General features: G+C 53.2%; 1 protein-coding gene across 3 annotated transcripts; it reads left to right on the forward strand.

The window, feature by feature from the left end:
• The first annotated feature begins 4,929 nt into the window (after nt 1-4,929).
• On the forward strand, nt 4,930-24,344 carry Slc45a3 (solute carrier family 45 member 3). Of its 3 annotated transcripts, none has more exons than XM_075987874.1 (5): nt 4,930-5,158; nt 18,169-18,561; nt 19,202-19,990; nt 20,457-20,722; nt 22,731-24,344. In XM_075987874.1, the coding sequence occupies exons 2-5, from the start codon at nt 18,390-18,392 to the stop codon at nt 23,172-23,174; spliced, it is 1,671 nt and encodes a 556-aa protein (XP_075843989.1). In that variant the 5' UTR covers nt 4,930-5,158; nt 18,169-18,389; the 3' UTR covers nt 23,175-24,344. The 3 variants fall into 3 exon arrangements, with proteins under 3 accessions (XP_075843989.1, XP_075843990.1, XP_075843991.1); XM_075987875.1 differs by having other exon boundaries at nt 5,049-5,135; XM_075987876.1 differs by lacking the exon at nt 4,930-5,158 and adding an exon at nt 8,456-10,983.
• Nucleotides 24,345-25,843: the final 1,499 nt, after the last annotated feature.

Here is a 25,843-nt window from a genome sequence, read left to right on the forward strand (position 1 = left end):
ACGGCATTGGGAGCTGTCACACAGCTGGGTGAATGACTGACGGTATGGGGTTCACTTTCCTCCATGAGGAAGGAGACGGCTTTACATATGCCTTGATCTCACAGACTTGACTTAAGACACCTTCATCAGGTGTCTAACCACATCCAATGTAGCCTCCTACTTAGGGTTCTACAAGAGGCACCTTAGGCTGTACTTGCAACACATGTGGAGGGAGGGAGGGAGGGAGGAAAAAAGAGAGAGAGAGCAGTTCATCCACCACCACCACCACCACCCCCGTCCCTACCTTGCTTAATGCCCACTTGAAGTCATTTGGGCCTTGCCTCTAGGTGTATCTCCTCTCTAACCCTCTTTATTTCTTTGAAGCTTGCTCTGCTTGGCTCCCAATAACTCTGCTCTTAGTTTGCTCTCTGAAGCCATTTCTAGATATTGCTTTTGCCCATGCAAAAGCCAAGAGCTTCCTGCAGCAGGAATGGGCTCAGTGTTCCAGCTATTATGTTTGCTTGCTCCCACCCTCTACGCTTTACCTCTGCTAGTTGAAGCTGCAGCCGAGAGGCACCTGGTTCTCAAAGATTCCCTGGGCCGGGTCAGGGAAGTAGTGAGGGTGGTGGGGGCGGTGGGAGGGTGGGGGAGTAAGGAGTGGTGCCGTGCAATAGCCTCAACAAGGAAGTCTGAAGGCAAGAGACCGGTCCCTCATAAAAGGGTTCCAGAACATTCTCTGAGGGAAGCTTTTCCCAGAAAGTGCCTGGAAGAGCGGGACTGTTGTGTCCTAAGCTATGTGGTGAGGACCTCATTTGTCAACAACTGTGAGGTTCTCTGGCCTCTGACAGCAGTCAGGGTGGAGCACAGTGACCCCACGACCCAGAGGCCACGAGCATCCCTGAGCTGGAGAGGGGAGATGAGCCATCTGGTTCTGTCAGTGCTTTCGATTTCCTACTCTTTCACTCCCAGAACATCCTGGAGCTTGGCATGCTCAGCACTGGCAGGCCTGGCCCAGCTGCGGCTGCGCAATCTTCCAGGTTGTTCCTTATTCACCCTTTCCACAAGGTTCCTCCTGGATTCTTCCTCACACCATAGAGCCTTTGTCAGGAGTATTGCTCAACCGTGGCTGTCCTGTTTCTGGCCTGCCCACCTCTAGCCCACTGGGCACAGGTGGCAGAGACAGCCACAGTGGTGACCACTCATTCTCTTTCTTTCCCCTTCCTTTATTTCATTTTTGCTATTTAAAAATAACATATATTGAGCTAGCAAGATGGCTATAGAATAAAGGCATTTGCTGTCACACTTAATACTCTGAGTTTGATCCCCAGAACCCCCATGATGGAAGAAGACCCAAGTCCTGCAAGTTGTCCTCTGACCTACACACACATGCACACTAAATAAATGTCAAAAAAAAAAAAAACCCAGGCATTGCGGAGAATGACTTGTAGTCCCAAAGCATTTGTAGGCAAAGAGACAGAAGGGTCCTGGGGCTCTCACTTTAAAACCATGTTTTAAACCTTGGACTAATTCTAGATCACAAAAATAACAGTCTACTGTTGGGCCAGTTTTCCACAGCACAGTAATCAAAACCGAGAAATTAATACTAGCGAAGTGCTGTTTACAAGAATGAGATTTTATTCCAAGTCTACTCTTTCCGTTAACACCCTTGTTCATTCCAAGATTCAATCCTATTATATGAGTAGAAACATCATTTTTTAAAAAATAATTTTAATTTTTTTAAAGATTTGTTTATTATGTATACAGTGTTCTGTCTGCAGGTCAGAAGAGGGCACCAGATCTCATTACAGATGGTTGTGAGCCCCCAAGTGATTGCTGGGAATTGAACTCAGGACCTCTGGAAGAACAGCCAGTGCTCTTAACCTCTGAGCCATCTCTCCAGGCCGAGGCATCATTTTTTACACAAAGCTATAACTTGTTGTGCGTGCTATTTTGTTACCAGCTCCGCTCACTTGATAACACATTACAAACCCTTCTCCAATTGTAATCATAATTCGATTTTTTTTTTCTGCTGACTGGCCTGGAACCCAGGACCATGCTAAAGACATCTTCGATCTTTAGCTGAGCCGTACTTCTCCTCCTTAGGGTTTTGAGATGGATCTCACTGCTGTAGCCCAGGCTGCCTCAAATCACGATGCTCATGCTTTCCCTCTGGAATGAAGTGGTTACAGACACCCACTACCTGCCTGTCACCATTTTTAATAGTAGCAGAGCTTTTCCTTGTGTGGATTCACCATAATTTGCTGAACCAGGGCCTTGTTCTACTGCTTTGTTTCTAGCTTTCCCCAGCTCTGGAGAATAATGAGACACGCGCTTCTGAAAGACACATCCCTGGCTACTCCCAGGAATAGAACTGCTGTGTCCAGGGGACCCATTCTTTCTTCCAATATGCCAGCATGGATTTGACCCTGTTGCTGGTCCTTCTGATTTCAAGAGACTGCTGACTCTCACCCTGAGGCAGGCAGGAGAAGAAGGAAGAGATGGTGAAATGGCCAGTGCAGACAGGGAGAAGACATTAAAGGATCTGTGGGTCCTTCCTGGCTTCCCGGCCTTCTGCAAAGCCCACTCTCAGCTAGACATCTATCTCTTAGAAAGGAGGCTGCCTGCTCTGAGCCCAAGGATAATGGGGAGAAGATGGGGAGGGGGTGGGGCAGAATCTGCTAATGCATTTTGCCAGCATCTTTGGTTTCTCCAATATCCAGCCAGACTATTAGCAGGTCCCCAAGGATGGCCTTATTCCTCACATCATCCCCCATTTCCTATAAATGGGAAGTGACTAGGGAGTAGGGCTTTAGTATGTGTGTGCACATGTGAACAATGGGGGAGGGACAGGAGAGGAAGGTAAGGCTCCTGGTGGTTTTCCTACTCGGTGGAGAACTGAGACCCAGAGAAGCTATTTGTGCAGAAGAGCCTCAGCATGGCAGGGAGGAACACAGGTGTGACAATTCCTCTGTGCTCCCAAGTTACAGGCAGAGCTAGATGAGAGGCTTCTGCAGCCACAGACTGTGATCTGGGAGTTGTGGGGAAAAGAATGAAACTGAGAAACTGCCTCAGTGTCTTTAAGTAATATTCGTGGCCTAGGTAGTCTTAAGCACTCAGAAACAGTTCCTGGCATACTGGTTACCCAGGATTATGGCAGAAGGCTGCACAAAGAGGAAGGGATATTAGAGCAGAATGGCCTAAGGCACTAAAGTCTCCCTGTGGCTTGGGAAGGAAGCACCTTTGTGGAAAACACAGTCTCAGGCAGTTGTTCAGGTGGCAGGCAGACTGCTGGGTCTCCTACCAAGCTGTTCCCTCACTCTCTGGAACCCTTCCCCCTCTTCCCTGGAGCAAGGAATGAAGCCCAGACAAGAGAGAGCACTCCCAGTCCTCTGAGGTAGGACAACACTCTTGCTCCCGCTCCTGCTGTTCTTTCCCAAGCCTGGAAAATACCACTATCCATTCTTCCAGGCTCTGTAATTTTCCACCTGACCACCTGACTGAGCATTCCCCCTGACTCCTGCCCTTTATCCTGGGGCAAAGGGGACACTCGCTCAGGGACCCAGGACTCCTGAGCTCTCTGCTGGCCACAAATAACTATGCCAAAAATGTTGGAAAGCCAGGGTCCCGGCTAGGGATGAAGGCTCATGTGCTCCCAGAGAGGCCATGCCCAGATGGTTTTCAAATTGAACTTAATGACTCAAAATGTAAGCTCTTGACATTTTTGTCCTCTGCTTGCCCCTGTACACACACACTCTCTTCCCCACTACCCCACTTCTCCCTTTGATATCTCCCTTTCTATTCTGCCCCCATCCTCCCACCCGGGGGTGCCTTTAAGGATCAGCTGACTAGCTGCCTCTTCTAACAGAACCCAGAACATGGGAAGGACTTGCCCCGTGGTGCGCAGCTGGTTAACACCAGGCTAGCACTGCAATCCAGCACCACAGAGGCCAGTTTCGACCCAAGGCCAGCCAGGTCCTTCCCATCAAAAGCATCTCCTGGGACTTTGTAGTGCAGATGGTTCCAGGACCCTATGGATACCCGATCCATCTCAAGATCTCGTGGTGTAGCATGGTGTATTTGAACACAAACCTACACACATCTTCCTGAAGACTTCATTTCATTGACAGATTACACACACTTAATATGATATAAATGCTCACACAGGTAAGAACTTGTTATGTCTATCTTGCTCAGAGAATGACAAGAAAAAAAGGTCTATTCACATTCATACCGAGACAATCAAAATAATCCTCAGCCTAACACACAACACATATCAATGTAACATTTTCCTCTAATATTTTGTGATCAGTTGAGTCTCGTGCACCACAAAAATTCGCAGAAATCCCTGGCTGGTATTGAAATCAACAAGTCGCCTAAATGAATTTCTCCTCTCTTTATAAAATTCCATGGATGAAAGAGACGCAATAAAGCCCCCGTCCTCCACCCCGAGGTCAGGCCAGAACCGCAGCGATCTGCCTCTCACCTGCACTGGCTTCCTGCTAGCCAAGGGACTTTTAGAAACATTGACTGGGAACATTTGGGTGGCAATTTATCACCTCTCCTTCCGTATACATAATCACAGTACAAAAAAAAAAAAAAGAATTGGGAGTTTGTCTTTGAGTTGCAGGAGGCACTGAGTTAGCTTTCTGACAGCAGGGAGAGTAACTCGCAGAATGTCACAGATCCTTTCAAGGCATGGGCCAGGGCGGGTACCCGAGTCGTGGCTGTGCCTGGACAGCAGGATGTCCAGAATGGCACGCGCGGGTAATGGTCGCAGACTGGCTCGGGAGCGGAGGGGAGGTACCCCGTGGAGCCGGGTAGTTTTTACCAAAATGTTTTGGTGGCGAGCGGCAGAGGGGGCGGTGCACGGCCCTAGGTAATGATAGGGCAGTCTAGGAGCCACGCGGGGGCTGCCCGTCCGGCCGCGACCAGAAAGGAGACTGCTTTTCCACCTCCCGCTTTCTTCCCTTGGGGACCGGCCCCACCCCTCCATCCCCTCCCAGCACCCCCACCTCCGACCCGCCTCGCCCCGCCCCCCTCCTGGCAGCCCCAGCGCGCATGCTCTCTCCCCCCACCGAGTAACCTGGAGATTTAAAAGCCGCCCGCTGGCGCGCGTTGGAGAAGCAGGGGTCCGAGCTTGCACGCGCCAGCCCCAGGTGACAGCCGCGCGCCGGGCCAGGTAGGGGAGGGGCCGGTCCCGGTGGGAAAGGAGCGCGCGGGTGGCCACGCTCGGCGGTTGGCGTTCTGCTTCCCGCGGGATGGGGCCGCGCCGTGGCGTCCCGGCCCTGCGCGAGAGGAGGCTCGTGGGGAGGGCGCGGCCCCTGGCGGCCCGGTGCCCAGGGCGGGCGCCCGCTCGCGTCCGCGCGGAGTGCGCTTCCTCCGGGAGCTCTGAGCTGCGGCGCCTGCTGTCCGGGGCCGCGCGCGGAGGGCGGGATCGGGGCCGTGGAGTCCCGGGCCAGGCCGGCCCTGCTGCAGCCTCCCGCTGCAGAGTTTTCTTTGGAAAGTTGCGTTTATTTCTTCCCTTGTCTGGGCTTCGCCCGAAAGGGGCAGATGAGTCACCGCGGCGTGCACAGTTCACGCTTAGGGGGAGTCCGAGAAGGGGCCTCCAGCTGGGCGCCGTGGTTCGGGACAGAAGGGGGACTTAACTTTCTTGGCGGTAGAATTGGGGCTAGGCTTTGGTGGAGTTGAGGCTGGATTGGTGAATGTATGTGTACACGCGCGATTCTGTGCCCCTTCCTTCTGCCTCGGTTATTCTCCTGCGGAGGGGAAAGCAGCGCCGTCTGTAGCTCCTGTGTCCCAAGGCTCAGGTAGGGATGGGGAGTACTCTGCGGTTCTAGAGAGCGCTAGGCGGGCGGCAGCACGCCCGTTGAAGAAACCCCAGGAGCCTGCAGGTTCAGCCCTCCGCTGGTCTCCGCACCCCTCCAGGGAGCCCTGTGACTGCTCTCTCCCTTGACCTACGACTCAGCCCACTCCTTCGTGACACGCACTTGACTCGTCCAAGGCCACGGGGTACCCGGTGCTTCCTCTTTCCTCAGGAGTCTTGAGTAGGAGGTAGGAGGAGTTTGGTCCGGTGGGTACTTGGAGAGAACTTGATGCCAGCTGTGGCAGACCCTACCCCAGCTAAGTTGAACTTTGAATAGCCCAGTTGGGGCCTTGCAGGCGGGCATGGTGTAGACACGGGGTTCAGAATGACTCTTGCTGGGCTCTCTCGGTAGGGAGGGTGAGACTCTTGGAGTTTCTGACCTCTGTTTCCTAAGCGTGAAGCACAATTCCTTTCCCAGAATAACAGCTTCGGTGTGGGCCCACGTGCCTAAGACGTGGGGAACAAGTTGACATATGGATCTGGGAAGAGGAGGGGCCCAAGAACTATATGCTGGACAGGAAACCTCAGAACCCCACACAGCTCCATGTCCTAGGGAGTAAGAGGGACGTGTTTGAAGCCTCTGGTCCTTCTGTTGGATCCTTTTCATCCCCTCATTCCTCCCTTATCTCCCGCCAGCCCCAGCTCCAGGGCTGTCCTGGAAGCAAGACTGTACTAAAAGTGCCCAGACTTTTAGTAAAAGCAGCTTGACTCACTGGATGAGTCTAAAGATAACGATACCGCTCTGGACACACGGGCCCCAGTTAGGGTCTTTTTCCAAGCGAGCTTTCCTATGCACTTTTGGGGTGGAGGGTGAAATCCGCTGTCCTCCTGGTTCTCTGAGTAACCCTGGAGGAGCTGGAAGAGGAACTGGACAAGGTCCCTGGGTGGTCACTATGCCCTTCAGGCTTCTGGGTACTGGTCCCAAGCTGGAACAGAGCCAGGGGACAGAACAGCTGGAAGGTGGGGAGGAATGACTGGTTCAAGGTCACCGGAAATAAGACTGACTTCAGGTGGGAACCATTGGTCCCTTGCTGCACTGGGGGGTGGGGGGTGGTGAGAACACAGACTGCCAGGAGAGGCGGCTTTTCCGTCGCCTGTTCCGCTCCACAGGCTGCGCTCCACTAGCCTGCTAGTTGTGCTAACTTTTCAGCCTTGCTGCGAAATGGGGACAATGATGATAATGACCATGTCCTCTGTACAGCTTTGTTATTTAAGTTAATTACAGCACACAAATAGCACTAAAAAGATACACAGTCTAAACATATAACTTCATCAAATAACATATATAGAATTTAACTGTGTGTCTTTAGCCCAGCCTGATGGCCTACACCTGTAAGCTCAGCACACTGGGGAAGCGGAAGCAAGAGGATTAGGAGTTCAAGGCCAGTCTTGTCTACTTAATGAGTTCCAGGAAGGCCTGAATTACGTGAGACTAAAATAACAATAAGTAACCCCCCCCCCCCAGCAAAACAAGCAAACCCATTTTGTTGTCTGAAAATGTAGTAAATGCTCAATGCACGCTAGTCTGAACTGTTATATTTATCACTCGTGTCTGGGTGGTCTGCAGCAACTGGTTTGAGACTCTTTGGGGGCCCTGCTGTTTTTTTGTGACAGTGTCTGTGGAGCTCAGGCTGCTCTTGAACTCACAACTGTCTTGAGCGCTCTAGTGCTGGGATTATAGGTGTATATCATCACGTCCAACTTGGGCCCTGCTCTTTTTATACTTATTTTTTTAAAAGGCTACTGTTTTAGACTTCTTTAGACTCCTGTCCGTTTGGGAAGTTTGTTCAAGTCACTAAGAGACTTGGCCCTAGCAAGTGGCTCAGATCCCATTTCCTCCAGAGTGAGTTACTGGCTCCTGACTGTGCTTTCTCCTCCACAAAGCAAGCATAGGAGGACCTGCCCTCCAGGATTTCGGGATTAAGGAGATGGCTGCAGGTAAATCTCTGTGCAGAGTGGCTGCTTATGGAGATAAATGTCAGCTGCTGCTGTGTGCAGGCAATCATGGTGGATTAACTTGGAAACTGGTTTCTTAGCCAGAGACTATCACCATATATAACCATACATAAGCCACGAGGAACACATTTGCAGTTGAATTTTGAGTCCGGTGCCACGAACAAACCAAGACTGGGTGGACATCTCTGTACTTTCTGACGTGTTCTATGATTAGTGCAGAAACCACTGCCTGCCTCCCTCCCAGGAGTATACTCACAGTCTGGAGGAGGGCACTGCGAGGTAAGGGAGTGAATGTGTGTGGATAGGTTACGTGTTCTTTTAGGAAGACTGTGGGGAGGGTGCCCTGAAGTGAGAGCGTCTGTCTGTCTTCTCTCTCCAGCCTTTGGGGTCTTTCACGCTACCCTCTGGTATCCACGAGGAAAGCCCAGCCTAGCTTTCTAGGCTTTCATTCCGTCACCGGGTTAGATTGCAGTCCTAACTTCCTATGAAAAGCCAGTGGCCCTGCTTGCTGGACACTGTGCGCGGAGGCTGGACCAGTTGGTGCCAGGCCCAGCGTCTCAAATGCTGATGCCACTTGACTCCCAGCAGCAGAGCTGGAGTACTGAGCTTTGTCTAGTGTATTGAGTGTAGCTTGGGATGGGGGTGGGAGGGGGAACAGGGCAGTGACAGAGCCTGATCTTTGGCCAGAATTACCTGTTCAATCCCATTTTCTGCTACAGGGTCTGTGTTTCTTCCTTCTTTGCTGAGGGACTGGAATGGGGAGCCTTTTTAATTCCGAGGTTGAAGATGTCATCCTGTCTACACTGTTGGCTTGCTTTCTCTGTAAGGTGGAGGTTCTAGTCACTCTGCAAGGCTGTGGTGGGAATTAGATGTGACATATATTGGCAAAATCTCCGTAAACCAGATACTCAAAAAAATGTTTGTTCGCCTTCCCCAAACTCTGGACATCACTTTTGCTGGGGTGCTGGGACAAGCCAGAATGAAGAAGGTCAGAAGAAACTCCTATCCTCGCTGTCACTGGTCATCAAACCCAGGCCAGGCTAAATGACTAGCCAGATGGGGTACCCTCAGGACCAGCCAGCCCCCAACAGCAGTTCCTCTCCCTAGAGGGCCTTCAGCACCCCCAAGCATCTAATCTCAAGTGTACTTGGAGCTAGCAAATAGTATCCAAGCTAGGAGCACTTCATCACTTAGGGGTATAGCCATGTAGAATCTCAGCCCCTGTTGCTGGAGATCTGTGCACCCAGATGCCTGAGAGTGCCCTGGCTGACTCTTGGGTTCCCTCATCCAATCAAAAGATTCCTGTCTTGGTCTGCCCTCTGGACCCCCAGGGCCTGGGCTGCTCTGCTTCTTGCTGTCTGGACTGCACAGGGTGGGTGCCATGGGAAAGGGGCAAACCAGAGACTGAGGAGCAAATGCAGAATCCAGCCTCGTGCCTTAGTTGTGGCAAAGAGTTGGGGGAAGAGAAAAAACATGACATCTTGGGGTACAGGGGGGTCCTGAAGGATTAGGTGTAGGACTTGAGCTAAAGGGTTCAGGTGAAGGGCAGAGGCTGCTCAGAAAGGGGAAATAGCTAAAAGCAAAAACGAGCCAAGTGCCAGTGAATTCCCCTGTCTTGGGCCCAAGGAGGTGTGACCATCTAGGATACACCGATCTGAGAGCCGGATCTGAGATCAGAACCCAGTGGTGTGGCTTTGGTTCTCATGTTCTTTCCTGTATACCTCACTGGAGAGGGGCCAGGAGGAGGCCTGGCTGTGTTTGGAAATCCCAGGCTCCAGGGGCTCTGTGCCCTTTGTGTGCAGCACCTGCTTACCTTTCGTGACTCAGCCACAGGTCCACTTCCTCCAGGAAGCTTTGACTTTGACACTACCGTGCCCCCTACTCGCTGGCCTGTGTCTTAGCTCTTACACCGCCTGACCTGCACACGGATCGCACTTCCTGCTAAGTAGGGCTCTAATCAATTATTTCTGTGCCTCCATCACTTTCACTGGTGTGGGGGGATGGTAAAGAACTCGGCTCTGTGAGTACTGATGGGCACGTTTTAGGGCTCTTAGACACTTTTTTTTCTCCTCGACATCAGGTTTCTTTGTGTAGCCCTCGCTGTCCTGGAACTGCTGTGTGTAGACCAGGATGGCTTCGAACTCACAGAAATCTGCCTGCCTCTACCTCCCGAGTGTGGGATTAAAGGTGCATGCCACAACCACTCTCTTCGACATTTCTTTAGGGGTCCTTAGGAAGTACGTTGAGGTGTACTTCCTCCAAGGATGGGTAAACCAGCTTCTTCATGTTTTCTTTTGGGATCTGTTCTTAACCTTGTTCACCTGCTTGACTGTTTTTTCTGGACTTGGGATCAACTATAAGCTATATAAGCTGTTCCACTGAACTAGATCATCAGCCTGCTTTGTTTTTGAGACATAATCTCACTGTGTAGCCCTGGCTGGCCTAGAATTCACCATGAAGACCTGGCTGACCTCAAATCCATAGTCCTCTTGTCTCAGCCTCACTAATGCTAGGATTTCAGGTGTGTTCCTCGTCTTTGGGACTACACTTCCACAGAACTGACTGCCCCAGATCCTTCTCATTACAGATAGACTGATCACAGACCTGAGTATGTCAGGGTAGAGAGAGGCCACCAGACTTACGACCCTGGAGGTAGGGCATCCAGAGCCTCTGCCCGGGGCTCTCCTCAGCCCTGAATTTGGCTCAAATTGCTCAGCCCTGGCCTCTTTCTCGCGTTCCTCACCTCTAGAAAGAGGCCAGGCTAAGGGAGAGGACTCCGATTGGCTGTGTGCACCATGGGAAGAGCTGCCCAGGCTGGCCTGGCTGATGGACAGGTGTCAAGTTCACTGAGAGAAAGGCTGTTGAAGTTTCACTTTGCAGAGGCTCTGAAAGAGTGGGAGGGAACTTCTGAGTGGCCTGGAGACTGTGCCGAGACCCCCGTCACTCCCTTGGTTCTCTTCCTCCTCTGTAAAGGACTTCAGAACTTTTTGGCACTCTTTTATTGTGGACCACGAATAGAAAGAATTTAGTTACTGATTTCTGCCAGGAACAGAGTCCAGCTCCAGGAGAGAGGAGCAAAAAGGGCAATTCTGTCCCGGCGCCCTGCTTACTCGGCTGCATTTCAGGTGACTTCTGACCTTGGCCTAGTGCTGGGATCTGAGCAGTGTGTGCTGGGGCCTGAAGGGGTAAGTGCTGCTGGGGAGTTTTTCCCCACTGCATCTCCCTGACTCATGGGAGACCGGCTGTGGCCAGCCCCTCCCTGATGCCCTGTGGCCTTGTCAGGGGACACCTGCCCATGAGATCACCCTAGCGGAGACTCAGGACAGGTGCTAGGTCACCTCACTGTGCACCGGAGAGGCATTAGATTAGCTCTCGTTTTACAGGTGTGGAAACCGAGTCCTAGGGCGGTGAAATGGCTTTCTGTGTTACACAGCTATCAGTGCTGCCGAAATAGGACTACGTCTTTCTGGCTCGCAGTTCAAAGTGTCTTCCAGAATTTTTTTGAATGGTTGCAGATTTCCTGGTTTTAGTTTTTCAACCTTGGAGGTTCTCTGAAACTGAAGTTTGTTTCTTGGGAACTAGGACTATGAAATAGCAAGTCTGTGTGGTAGACCTTTATTACGAGACCTACCACGCTCCTGGCATGTACTAAATGTCCGCTGGGCAGTTGGTGGGGTCAGCTATTGTCGTCCATGTCCTGTGGATGGAAACAACTGTCTGGTCACCATGGGACAGCCTTCCCTCGGCAGCAGATCTGTGGCACTGGCCTCGCCTCACCTGTTGGGGCCAGCACCTGGGAAGGCGTTTACATTCTTGGCATTCCTCTTGCCGCTGGGGGCTGCTGGGATCTGGTGAGAGGCCTTGTAGATGGGGGGGGAAGAGGGGAAGCTGAGGAGAATGGAGCTTTTCAACCTCTGTGTTAGGTCATGAGAAAGCCCCTCCCAGGCTCCCTCCACCGAAGGCCCTTCTTAGCCTTTTTCTTACGTGGCTTTGAAGTTGTTGGCTTGTAGGATTTTGGCTTCGTGGCGCTCAGGCCGGAACTCCGGAACATTCTGCATGCTAGCACCCTATCACTGAGCCATACCTGCAGCCCGAAGTCAGTGGCATGAAGTTCCTTCTGTGAAACAGGATGCTAGTTGCACCCCTATCACCCAGTGGCTGGCGGAGTAAACTGATTGGAAGTGGGGCTGGCGTGCACGTAGCCAGCAGTCACACGGGCTAACTGCAATTAAGAGCTATAGATGTGGAAACTAAGGGTCAGTAGGTCAAGTTACAAGCAGGCTGAAAGTGGCATCCCCCAAAAGCTGGGTTACCGTGGAACCTGCCAGGGTGCAGGAGAGCCCCAGGGATGGAAGAGGGTTCCTTCTGGTAGAAGACTGCCGCTTGTCCTGGTATGGAGAACACATACAGTGTGACCGTGGGTGGCAGCTGTTGTCAGCAATGAAGCCTGGAAACAGACAACCGTGTGTGCTGACTGTCACCAGGGCCGACCAGGAGACCTAAGGGTACTGCAGCCTCAGCCTGGGCTGGCCAGGACTGACTGCTGGCCAAGGTGAGGTTCAGGCCAGCCCCAGAGTCCCTGTCATTAGTTTGGAGAGGAGAGGGGAGGGGAGGGGAGATCCGCACGGCCTCCAGGGCTGGCTTGTTACCCCTTCCCCTCCCCTTCCCCCAGGCTCTAGCATTTGTTTCCTTCCGAAGCTGCGCTGGGCTCTTAGACACCGCAACAAAGGCCACTTTCCTCCAAGCCACTGCCACCTGTTGGGTTTTCACACATTTCGAGGGAGTGGGGGGAGGGAGCCGTTGCCCTTTTCCCAGTGTCTCTAGTGTGCCCCCGCTGCCCCCCCAGGGCCTGGGATTCTCTTTGCTGCCTGGTTGTGACAGGACTCTGGAGCAGGAGGAGGTGGGGGGCCAGCAGCAGCTGGAAGGGGAACTGAGTGGGAAGGGGCCAGAGCTGGCAGCGGGGGAGAGTTTGATGGATTACTCCACAGGCCCAGAGGTTTCTCCCTAATCCCCCTTTGTGTCCCGGCCTGCAGCCCCTCACTCTCTCTGACAAGCTGCTGAGCAGAAGGCTTCTAGTCTGAAGGAAGAAAAGGCAGCTCAGCAGGGTGAACTCTAAATCCCTGGCCTCCCAGCCACGGGGAAGGCAGGAGCTGGGGAACCTGCCTGGGGTGGGGCCGGGTCCCCCTTCCCTCTGCCCAGTCCTTGTTCTTTGTTAGGGTTCCCTCAGAGTGGCGAGCCTGCCTTACGACGGGGTCCTCGGATGCCTCCGAGGTGGTGTTGCTTGAGTAGTCACTGTGGAGTTTTTCTTGAGTGGGGCAAGGGATATTTGGAAATAGCGGGTCCCAGAAAGCCAAAGACTAGTGAGTGATGGGCTGGGAGGTATGGGGACTTAGTGGTTCCATGCTGCGTCCCCCGTCCCAGGAGCCCAGGTAGACATTTCCACAGCACCTGCTTGAGGTCTGCAAGCTCCGTGCCTCAAGGTGTCTCTAAGTTTCCTTATGAAGAAGCTACCATGAGGATGCAGCTGCACTTTAGAGTGCTGTGTACCAAATTCTATTAGGCAAGGCTCAGGGCACTGGTCTCCTGGGACTGAGGCAAGGGTATGGGCAGTAGGGGTGTTGCGCTGGGAAACACTCAGACCCCAGAGAGTCATCTTCTTGCTGCCAGCCTCAAGGGGCTGCCCAGTGTGGAACAAAGCATTGAATCCCGTGCACTGTGGAGGAGCAGAGAAGTTGAACTGGGATGCTCAACCCCTTTCTTTGGCTGTGCCTCGTGCGAGACAGTCCCTACCAGGTTTCTCTCTCCGGGAAGAACGGTGGGTTGTGGTGCCGGCTAGAGAAGTGTGTTCTGAGTCTCCAGCGGACCCCGTCTGTGAGAAAGCAGCCCTCTTTGTGAGTGTGGAGGGGAGGACACAGGGTCGCAGAGCCTGCGGGGTCAATGTGAGGGCCGAGGCTGTTTGATGTGCCTGGGCGGGGTGTGGGGACTCCGGCATGCATAAAGAGGCCATAGAATTTCTGTGTGACAGTGGCGGGGCGGGGCCTGTCCCAGACTCTGCTGGCTGTGGCCTCTGTCAGCAGAGGGTATCTGCTCCGCCGGGCCACCTCAGCCATGCGGGGTGGCAGGAGCCCCTTTGAAAGCCCTCAAAGGCCTCTTTATGTTGCCTCTGATCCGCCCTTCCCCTATGGAGCCATGAAGGACAGGGCTCACTTGGGTCACTTTCCTATGCTGGCCTCCACTCTTGTCTTTTGAGTTTTGGACAAAGTTCAGGCCAAGTTTGTTCCTGTGACTCAGTTTCGCTTCCCTAGGCTGCCTGCTGGGGGTGAAGTGGGGGCATTCTGGGCCAGCAGGATCTGTCTTGGCTCTCACTGGGTTTGTGGCTGGGCATGTTATAGGTGTGTTTGGGAGGAAGACTAGGTTTTCAATCCTTTAAACCCACACCTCTGCTGAACCTGTTCATCCCTTTGCACACACGTTTCTCAGGTCCCTAGTCTTGCTGGGAAGTGTGTCAAAGAGTTACCTGCCCTGGGGCTTGGTGCTGCATCTTGAGGTTCATAGAATTGTTAAGAGTCCAGGTTCACTGACACCCCCATTCCACCTTCATAGGCTTTAATTCTGATCCTGATAGGGATGAGGAAGGATGGTTTAGGGAAAGCTCCGTGAAGGGTCCGTCCGAGTGGTTTCTTCTGGCTGTTTTGCTGTCTGGCCACGAGGACCTACAGAGGGAGGAGTCTGAAGCTTGAGAGGAACATCCGCACCCGCAAGGCTGCTCATGCTTATCCGTCCTCCCCTGACCTGGTCAGCCTTCCTCCGCCTTTCTCTTCCTGCCACCCCCTCTCCAGGTGAGCAGCTGGCTCTGCGGGTTGATCTCCTGTTTGGCAGACCAAGCGCTCCAGAAGTCGTGGGGAAAGCACCTGAATCTGAAAGTCTCTGACGAGAAGAAAATGGGGAGGGTTAGACCCTGTCGCCCTGCCGGTGTTCCTTAACCCAGGAGGATGAGGGAGCCCGGATTGAAAGGGGCAACTGTGATCTGTCCCTTCACGGCTTTGATGAGAGCACACTCTGGTGCTGCCACCAGAGTGGTACCGGGGCAGAGGGCCCTGTGGGTAATTCTGTCAGCTGGAGTCAGGGCATGGGGGCCTGCAATGGGGTTGGCAGACCCTTATCAGGGCGGCAGTTGAGGAGGGTAGGGCAATGAGGTAAGAAAGTAGGACTTTGGGGGGGTGCGTTCTTTGGGGCTTAGAATTCCGTGGATAATTCTGGACTCAGAAAAGTTGGGCCATTGAGAGTGTTTCTTCTTCCAGGGCAGAGAAGGTATAAAAAGAGGGAGGGCAGACTCAGCAACCAAAGCGCAGAGGCCTGGGAGCCTGCCTGCCTTACACCCCACTCATTTCCATGAATCATTTGTGTGAGACCCTGGCCCGGACCCCAGATACCAGGAAGAGGATCTCTGTGGGGTGCAGAGAAGCACCCTAGCTCAGAAGCTGCCTGGACTACAGGAGGATGGGGGAATGCTTGTGTTCCTATTTTTCCGGTGGCCTAAGAACTCCCCACTCCCAGAAGTGCCCAGAGGACTGAGGGAGAACTGCCTTACCTGAAGGAAGGCAGGTGGAGTGACCTGACTAATGGAGAAAGCAGGACTTGGAGAATAAGGGCAGGTTTATGGGTGAGGTTGGGTCTGGCAAAGTCTCTGTTTGCTCAAGGAGGACCTGGTCTCTTAAACCCAGTGCAGGAGAGTGCCCAGTCCCTCCCAGGCCAAGCAAGGGTGGGAAGTAGAATGGCTAGAAGTCTTTTACCCCAGAATCTGCCCCTCTGGGCTGGGGAACTTTCCCTCTGTATTACTAGGGAAAGGGCAGGGGTCAAGTTGAACCCAAGTAGCCCAGCTAACGCTGATGACTGTCGCTGCTTCCGCTTCAGGAATGTATGGGTCAGTATTTTATCTTCCTTTTTCATGCTGCCCTTTCATAAACCTTACCATAAACCTTTCATAAACCCTTACCAACATGTAAGGACTTTGGGGAGGGAGCTGCCAAGTGCCCAGATTTATCTCAAGTTCTGTATTTCCTGGTTTTCCAGCAGCTGAACCCCAGGGGGCCTCTATGGAGTAGACAGACCTTCCTCAGCTAGATGGTGTCTGGTCTCTCTGAGGCGCAGCTTAGCACCTACTACAAGCTTTTTGACACAGGGTCCCCTGGGGTGGGGGCATGGGGCCTGGTGTTAGTGGAGAGGATAAAAGGAGTGTCTTTTATCAGGAGTTGGTTGTTGGCGGAGGGGACGTGTGGAGGGAGCTGCAGCCGCCTCAGCCCCTCCCATCAGGAGCAGCCTCTCTTCAGCAACATTTATCGGGTTGATTGGTGAGGAGTGGAAAGGTGGGGTGTAGTGGCAAGTTTGTTTCCTGTTCCTCTTTTGGGGTAAATGCAGGTTGGCAGGCTCTTAGCTTTTCTCACCAGGGCCTAACCCCCCCCCCCCCCCCCGGGCTTTTAGTACATTTTTGTGCTGATTTGAAATTTCCCCTTTCAGTCTTTAGAAACCTGTGTGTGTGTGTGTGTGTGTGTGTGTGTGTGTGTGTACGTACGTGTGTGTGTGTATGCATGGGTGTGTGGCGCTGCTGCAGGGTTAAACCCAAGGCTTTGCACATGCTAGGCAGTTTCTCTACCTCTTAGTTACACGCAACCCCTCCTTTAATATTGGGGCTCACTATGTAGTTCAGGCTGGCCTCAAACTGATGATCCTCCTGCTTCAGTATTCCAAGCGAGGGAACTGTATGTAGGATTGCTTACCCACCATGCCCTTTTTTCATAGTTTGCATAGCAGGCAGCAGTAGTACCTGTCGGGAAGCAAGACCTGGCAGTTACTCACCCAGTGAACCCAGTAACTATGGAGGGACTGTGTGAATGGAGGCCAGAGGTCAGCCAGGAAGCGATGGCATCCCACTAGCTCAGGGCTCATCGGCATCATCTCAGATGGTACCAGTCAATACATAGGGCTGAGATCTAGGATCCTGTGCTGTGAGGCTGGGGTTAAGGAGTGGTCCCAGCTGGTTGGGACAGATGGGCAGTCATATATGGATTGTACTGTCCCCCACCTCTTGGGAACAGTGAACTCAAGGGAAAACTCAAGAGATCCTTGGGCTCCAAGAGGAACTCTGCGTCTCAGTGACAGGTTGAAACCCCACGTGAGGAACTGTCCCCTTTCTTCCCTCATGTCTCTGGCCTGGGGGGTGGGGGTTACAGTGTGACATGCATGGCTCAGGGCCTCGGGTAGTGAAGAGGAAGTGCCACTTTATTGTTTTGCTTTTTAACAGGTTACACGAGCATAATTACGTGTGTGCTGTGTGTTCTTGTTTGTGTGAGTGGAGGCCATAGGTTAGCTAGTGGATGTCTTCCTTGACGTTTTATTTTTTTTGAGGCAGGATCGGTCACTGAACTTGGAGCTCACCAATTGGCTAGGCTGGCTGGCCGATGAGTTAGAGCCACCTGCCAGGCTCCGCCCCAGCACTGGGACTGTAGCTGAGTGAGGCCACACTGGCTCTTAGATGGTTCTGGAGATCGGAATTTAGATCTTTGTTTTTGTATCAGGCACTTTGCCAACTGAGCATCCACCCCCGTCCTCGCCTGGAAGTATTTGTGTGTGTGTGTGTGGTATGTGTTCATATGCATGTGTATCAGTGTGTGCAAAGGCCAGAGATTAATAATCAAATGTCCTCTCCTATTGCTCTCCGAGTTATTTTCTGGGACCAGGTCTTCACTGGAGCTGGGGGTCACCGACTCATCTGGATAACCCCGGGATCGTCCTGTTTCTACCTCCCAGCCTGAGGGTTAAAGATATACATTCCTGTGTCCAGCTGATTCTACCTCCCAGCCTGAGGGTTACAGATATGCATTACCGTGCCCAGCTAAGAATCTGCTGGGAATCTCAACTCAGTGCCTCTTGCTTGCACAGTAGACGCTTGACTGAGCCACCCCTCAGCTCCAGAACTGTCACTTCGAACAAGAATTGAGTGGCCCCATCTTGGGAAGTTGGAGAGAAAAGCAAATGAGTTGGGTCTGGCAGAGGGTGCCCAGCACCACCTTGGGAGCCAGTCCTGAGTTTCTCCAAAAAGGGCAATTGTAGAGATGCTTCAGAAGAGAGGAAATGACATCTGCTTGGCCTTGGCGTGCTGACGGTCAATTGTCATTTTATCTTCTATCAATGCTAGACTAAAATTAACATGGCGTTTCTGACAGAGTGGCTGGGTTGGGGGCAGCCGAGCATAGGGCTACCTCACTGGCCTGCAAAGGCAGAGTAGGCTTCAGAGAATGTGAAGCAAACGTCGGAGATCTGGTGCCCGGGTCCCAACATTTCACGTGACTGTGACTGTCTTGCCCTTCTAGGATCTGACTGATGAGATGTGTCCCCATCAAGGCACTGCGTGATGTCATGTGTTTAGCGTGGGATGAAATGCTGCTGCACTGGTACCAAAGGGCTGACAGAAATGGGAGTCCGACTGAACCCTAGGAAGTTGGTGGTAGCGAGGAGACGCCATGGCAGGGCTGAGCCAAAGCAGCTGTGGAGTATATGAACAGCCCCTGAAGCCCTAACTGCCCTGTCCATCATGATCCAGAGGCTGTGGGCCAGCCGCCTGCTACGGCATCGGAAAGCCCAACTCTTGCTGGTTAACCTGCTGACCTTTGGCCTGGAGGTGTGTCTGGCTGCTGGCATTACCTATGTGCCGCCCCTTCTGCTGGAAGTCGGGGTAGAGGAGAAGTTCATGACCATGGTGTTGGGTGAGTCACTCCGCCCTCCTTGCCGTCTGTTCTAGTACATACTTCTGGACTGTAGGCAGCAGATCTGCCTGGGAGGGGGTGGGGGCATTACCTGTTCCCATTCACACCAGCCCTTGGGGACAATCCACTTTACACAGAAGGAAAGGGAAGCTTAGGGGAGACTAGGTCTGTCTTCTTTAGCCTGGCTGGTGTGTCTTGCTCGGTAGGATTGGGACTTCACCATGGTTTCCCAGTCAGGATTCTCCTTCCCGGGCACAGGACAGGTGGAGTGGGCTTCTGATGGTGTGAACAAGCTCGGCAAGAGCCACAGACAAGAGGTGGTTACTCTTGTGGCTTCCCTCCTGCAAGAATGCCTTGTGAGGATGCAGGGGTGCAGGCTCTGGGTTCTGCTATTGTTGAAACCCTGCTTCTAACCCACAGCAGACCCGTGTCATTGCCTCTCAGGTGTTACATGCCTGCCACAGTTTCCTCACCAGAAAACACGGTGTCTGTGATACACCATACTGAGAGGAGCAGAGTCCCTGCCACGCCGAGTGTGGGGTCTTGCCACAGTATGACATGTTGTCATGCCAAGGAGCTAGAGCTTTTCCCCCTTGTCCCTCTTGTCCCAACCACTGATTTGTGCTGTTTGTCCTTGCAGGCATTGGCCCAGTGCTGGGCCTGGTCTCTGTTCCACTCCTTGGCTCAGCCAGTGACCAGTGGCGTGGGCGCTATGGCCGCCGGAGGCCCTTCATCTGGGCTCTGTCCCTGGGTGTCTTGCTAAGCCTCTTTCTCATCCCAAGAGCTGGCTGGCTGGCAGGGCTGCTGTGCCCGGATACCAGGCCCCTGGAGTTGGCCCTGCTGATCTTGGGAGTGGGGCTGCTGGACTTCTGCGGTCAGGTGTGCTTCACTCCGCTGGAGGCCTTACTCTCCGACCTCTTCCGGGACCCAGACCACTGCCGTCAAGCCTTCTCTGTTTATGCCTTCATGATCAGCCTCGGGGGCTGCCTGGGCTACCTCTTACCTGCCATTGACTGGGACACCAGTGCCCTGGCCCCCTACCTGGGCACTCAGGAAGAATGCCTCTTTGGCCTCCTCAGCCTCATCTTTCTCGCCTGTATGGCAGCCACTCTGTTTGTGGCCGAGGAGGCAGTCCTGGGCCCACCCGAGCCAGCAGAAGGGCTGTTGGTCCCCTCCACGTCACCCCGCCGCCGCTGCCCGTGCCGTGTGGGCCTGGCTTTCCGGAATCTGGGCGCCCTGTTTCCCCGGCTGCACCAGCTGTGCTGCCGCATGCCTCGCACCCTGCGCCGGCTCTTCGTGGCTGAGCTGTGCAGCTGGATGGCACTCATGACTTTCACACTATTCTACACAGACTTTGTGGGAGAGGGGCTGTACCAGGGCGTACCCAGAGCCGAGCCAGGCACTGAGGCCCGGAGACACTATGATGAAGGTAAGCCTTTGGCTCCAGGGGAGGCTGCTGTGGGTGCTGCCCTGCCTGGTGACAATACCCTGGGCCCCAGCTCCCTGTCAGTGAAAGAAAAAGGATTCATCTATGTGCTCATGAATGAGGCTGCTATCCTTGTGGTCTCTCAGCAGGGCATCTAAGTCTGTATGGCTCCATTTCCACCGGGCCTTCTGCTCCCTGCTTACTTTCCCAGGAACTCACCATGCCTTCTACTTCAGGCATTCCACAGAGCTGTCTTAGAACCAGTGTGGGGCCCTCTTGTGCTCCTCAGCCCTTCTCCTTTACACAGCTTGTACCTCTTCCTTAGTGTATCTGACAGCTCTGGCCACAATCTAGATCCCATTGTTGTGAGCAGGCGGGGAGGGCCCTGGGCAGCAGGTGCCCATGGCCACTAGTCTCTGGCTCTCCCAGACTTTGTAGGGTCCTTACCCCACTTTTTCCCTACCCCCAGGCATCCGAATGGGCAGCCTGGGGCTCTTCCTGCAGTGCGCCATCTCCCTCTTCTTCTCCCTGGTCATGGACAGGCTGGTACAGCGCTTTGGCACCCGGGCAGTCTATCTGGCTAGTGTGATGACCTTTCCTCTGGCTGCTGGTGCCACCTGCCTGTCGCACAGTGTGGTCGTAGTAACAGCCTCAGCTGCCCTCACCGGCTTCACCTTCTCGGCCTTGCAGATCCTGCCTTACACGCTGGCCTCCCTCTACCATCGCGAGAAACAGGTATTCCCATTGGCCAGGCACAGGGTGGGGCGGGCTGAGCTGTTCTGAATGGGGTGTCTGACCAGAGATGTTAGAAGAGGCTTGGCTTTCTCTGACCAGAGAGGACAGCTGGGGCCAGAGGCTCCAGCTGCCGAAGAAGTGTAGATTAGATTCTAGGAATGACTTCCTGGCTTTAGAACTAGAGAGCACTTGAGTGGATGATTGCAGGAAGTGCAGAGTCCGTCGCTGGGAGTCCTGGAGAATAAGCAACGGAAGCCCTCTACTCCGGGCTGTATCCAGAGGTAGGGCATGGGTCCCTGGCGTGTAGCTGCAGCAGATGGCACGGGAATAGCCTGGCCTTAGCTATTCTTTCAGAGAGGAATTTGATCATTCTGTATCTTGCTTGCTGCAAGACTGAGAAGGCTTCTTCTTGCCCCTCTTTCTGGTTTCCCTTCTAATCCTCCCTGTGTCTCTGTCACCCACCCCCCACCTCTCCTGTTTCCCCCTTTGCCTCCATCCCCTCTCTCAGTCCCCTCAGCGCATACCTGATCCTGATATACTGACTTTGTTTGCCTAAGCAATAAACTGAGGTCCTGGTTCCTTGTTCGGCCTGCACTAACCAGCCCCTGCAGAAGGCCCCTTCTGTGGGAGGTCTCCTGACCTAAACAGCATGCTCACCTTGACCCCTGCCCTGTCCTCACTGAGTTTAAAGACCTGGATTCAGAACTCTACCCTAAGGAGCACATGTTGGTGTAGCTTAGGGGAGAGACTACAGACCTCCCTCGTAGTTTTCAGAGTTAGGAAGGACACGGCCCTGGCCACAGCCAGTTTGCATCACAGTAATTTGCAGAGGCATGGAGAGGTGGGCTGGGAATGGAAACCTGCTCCCTTGGGCTTCTGTTGGCTCTCTTGGAGCTCTGGGCTGGGCTCTAAAAGCTGCTATCTGCTGGGTGGTACATGCCTTTAATTCCAGCTCTCCAGAGGCAGAGGCAGAGGCAGAGGCAGGGGCAGGTGAACTCTCTGTGAGTGTGAGGCCAGCCTAGTGTACAGAGCTAGTTCCAGGACAGGCTCCAAAGCTACAGAGAAACCCTGTCTCAAACAAACAAAAACAGAAAAGCTGCTGTCCAAAGACCAGGCTTGAGGACAGGGTCTGTAGAGGCCTGACTCCAGCAGCAGCTGCAGACAGGCTTGGTCCTGCATCCTGTCTGTCTGTCTGTCCTTTACCACTCTCTGAGCTATGGGATGGGTTGATGAGTCGTGAGCCTCCCCAGCCTTGGCCACCAGCTCCCAGTTCTCTGGTGCAGGCAGCCCCGTCAGGCTTCCGTGCTCGACTCTGCCTGGCACGAAGACCAGTGTGGGATAAGACCTCGTCTTGTCCTGCAGTAGGAGGCCCCAGGCCATCGGGGCCTAGGGTTGGTGGGGTCAGGCAGCTGGGCTGTGGAGGTCACTATAATGGCCTTCCTGCTGCCTCTCTCTTCTGCAGGCCCAATTTCTGGGCTCTCTTTGGTCAAAGGCCAGGACAGTGATGACCTCACCTTGGGCAGTATCTCCAGCCAGAGCCTGGACCCTAGAGGAGAGACAACGACAGTGAAGACTTCCTGTGGCCCAGTAGAAGAAGGGGGGGGGTGTACAGGGGGTGAGGTAGCCTGTGTGGGACTGGGGACTTTTGGAGTGCCCTCCTTTGGGTTTTGTTTCTCTGTTCTGTGTCTTGCTTCTGTCTGTCCCATTCTTTCTGTCTTTTCTAGAGAATTCTGTGCCTCTCTCAACCTGCAGATCTGAGTTTGTTGGCTTCTTATCTATTCTAAGAAAAGCTAGAGTAGACTTCAGGCTTCCAATTCCGGGTTTCTGTTTAGATCCACAGCAAGTAGAGTCTTCCCAGTTGTTGGATTTTTTTTTTTTTTTTGAAGGCCAGTTGCCTGGTTTCTTAGAGCCCCTGAGTCAGAGGCAGTGAGGAACTCTCCTCTTATCTGGGGATCCCTGCATCTGGATACACACCTGTCTTTATTTCCTTTTTGCCCCCCACCCTCAGGTGTTCCTGCCCAAATACCGAGGGGACGCTGGAGGTGGTGGTAACAGTGAGGACAGCCAGACAACCAGCTTCTTGTCAGGCCCTAAGCCAGGAGCTCCCTTCCCCAATGGACATGTGAACCCTGGCAGCAGCGGCAGCATCCTGGTGCCTCCACCTGCGCTCTGCGGGGCCTCCGCTTGCGATGTCTCCATGCGAGTGGTGGTGGGTGAGCCACCCGAGGCTAAGGTTGTGACTGGACGGGGCATTTGCCTGGACCTCGCCATCCTGGACAGTGCGTTCCTGCTGTCCCAGGTGGCTCCGTCCCTGTTGATGGGCTCCATTGTCCAGCTGAGCCACTCTGTCACCGCCTATATGGTGTCAGCTGCAGGCTTGGGTCTGGTCGCCATTTACTTCGCTACACAGGTAGTGTTTGACAAGAATGACTTGTCCAAATACTCTGTGTAGATGCTGTGAGGCATCGAGGAAGGGTCTGCCTCAGGAGTCTCGGCCTAGAGGGCTGCTAAGCTGGCCTCTCCAGGTCTGTTGTTGCCTAAGTGGTGTAGCTCTCTGCTGCCCCCCGAAGGCTGTGAGGTGTGTAGTTGCACAGATAGAAGCCGGCCCACTGGGTGCCTGGCTGACGTTCCGCAGGGATGCAAGTGCGGGTACCGGTGCATTACCGAGGCTCAGAGTTAACCTCCTGCTTGAGTCACCACGGAAGTTGTTGGGGACCTGGATGAACTTCCCTCTTAAGTCTCTTGTCCAGATTCTGCCCCCGTTGCTCGTGCATGGGCCTTTCCTCCATAGGGTTCGACAGGATGGAAGGAGGAAGGAGGAGCCCTAAGAGGCATGATGAGACCCCACGGTCCACAACACCGCTTTTCTGCTGAGTCTCCCACCCCACCTGTTTCGGGAAATGGCTCAGCTTGTTGGCCCTTTCGTTGGCCCTTGTGTTGCCATCAGGGAGGCACAGGCCTTTAAATATTTAATTTATTTATTTAACGCATTAGAAGTAAAATTCATTCTCATTTTGTGTGCCTAGGAGTTGAGTAGGATGGGATCCCCAAGGATTGGTTCCCCTAAAATAGCCGATACTGCCAGACTCCTAGGGTGGTAGATATGGTCCCCCAAACTGCCTAGCCCAGTACCTTGGGCAGTCCTCTTCACCCTGAGAGCCATGAGATGTCCCCACTCGAGTTGAGGGAAAGTGGAATGGGGCCCAGGCTCTTCACAACATGCCAAGTCCCACTTTTCTCTCGCCCCAGCTTGGCTCCCTGACTCCCCCACTTCCCCCCTATAGGACTGAACGAACCCGTGAAGCAATTGCCCTTCCAACTCTGTCCACTGGTCCATGACCTCTATGTGGGACTTTATGAACCCGAAGCACAAGTGTGGTTCCTAAGGCCTCTGCCCGTCGCAGCCTCGGGGGCATATCTGTCACAGCCTGGGGAATCTCACACAAACTCAGGAGTTACTCCCTGCCAGAGCCAAGGAGCTCTCGTCTAGGGGGTGGATTTCAGTGCTGATTGCAATAATGTTGTGTCTTATTTATTTAGCAGAGTAAATATTTTATACTGTATGTGAAAAATCAGAGTATAATGTTTATGGTGACAAAATTAAAAGCTTCTTATATGTTTACTTGGTGCGTGTTTGTCTTTTCTGGCTGAGAAGGGTCCATGCTAAAATCAGCCTGATTTGGTTCCTGGGGACTCAGCTTTGGCAGCTTCAGTTCCATTTGTAGACAGCAGATGGCGCCATAGACCATCACCCAGGTGACTGGGATAGAGAAGTCTTTTAAGTGCATCAAGGTACACTTTTCTTTCTCAAAAGGGTCACAGAAGATGGAGCATTTCCAGGACACTAGAGTGTAGCTGGCACATAGAGGCCGGATTTCAGCAGTAGGGTGCAGCGACGACCCCCTTTTTACATCACATTCTTCTCTCCAGCTCTGGTCAAATTCAGTCCTTCCTGCCTTGCTTTCTCCCTGTACGCTCCAATCCTGATTAGCCTTCCTGCCCCTGACACTCTAGAGTGGTCAGTACATTAATACCCACAAAAGAGCCCATGTGACTTCTGAAAATGTTTCTTATAGGGCTGGAGAAGAAGAGATGGCTCGATGGTTAAGAGCACATACTGTTCTTGCAGAGAACCCGAGTTCAGTTCCCAGCACCTATATCACCTAAAACTGCCTGTAAACTCCAGTTCCAGGGGATCTGATACCCCTCAGACATACACATGTGGTACACATAATAATAAAATCCAAATGTTCTCCGTATTATTTAAGTTAATTCTGAGACTTGCCAAACAGTCCTAAGGGTTGGTATAACCAGAGCCCAGCTTCAACAACTCAGACCACGCTGTTTGTTTCAGCTCCTCTCCAGGGGTTATTTTTAAAATCATATGCCAGACCATTTTGTTCACCTGTGAACCTTGGGTAGGTAGCTCTAAGAAATAGGACTTCAGCCAGAGAGATTGCTCAGTGGCTCCTCACTGCTCTTGCAGAGAATCACACTCCCATTCCCCAGCGTGCAGCTCCTGAAACTCCAGCTCTGGGGGGGGGGGGGGCAAACACTTTTCCCACCTCTGCAGACACCCACCCCCACACATGTACACACACACAATTTAAAAATAGACTGTTTAATCACTTGACCATAATGCCATGTTATCCAGTGAAGTACAGAATAATTGCTAAGTATTCAGCTCATGCATCCCCTGTAGGCTGAAGGATGCTGGGAGAACCTGGCAGCCAGGCCCAGCTGTGATGTGTTGAATAGGCCCTTTAGCTGCTTGTCTGCCTTGTTGGTGGAATTGTCTCACTGGGGGTGCGAGGGTGAGGGAGTGGGGTAGGGGCTTGAGGTTTCAGAAGCTCAAGCCAGGCCTGGTGTTGCTCTCTTCCTGCTGCCTGGGAATCTGGATGTAGAACTCTCAGCTTCTCCAGCACCATGTCTGCCTGCGTGCCACCCTGCGGTGCCACCTGCGGTGATAATGGACTAAACCTCTGAACCTGTAAGCCAGCCCCATTAAGTGCTTTTCTTTGTAAGAGTTGCTGTGGTCATGGTGTCTTCACAGCAAGAGAACACTGACCAAGGCAGTTAGTTTGAATAAGGCCTCAGTTTATACGCTATACCTTTAGTTGC

Source organism: Microtus pennsylvanicus, chromosome 10, assembly GCF_037038515.1.
Source record: "Microtus pennsylvanicus isolate mMicPen1 chromosome 10, mMicPen1.hap1, whole genome shotgun sequence".
Classification (NCBI taxonomy): Eukaryota; Metazoa; Chordata; class Mammalia; order Rodentia; family Cricetidae; genus Microtus; species Microtus pennsylvanicus.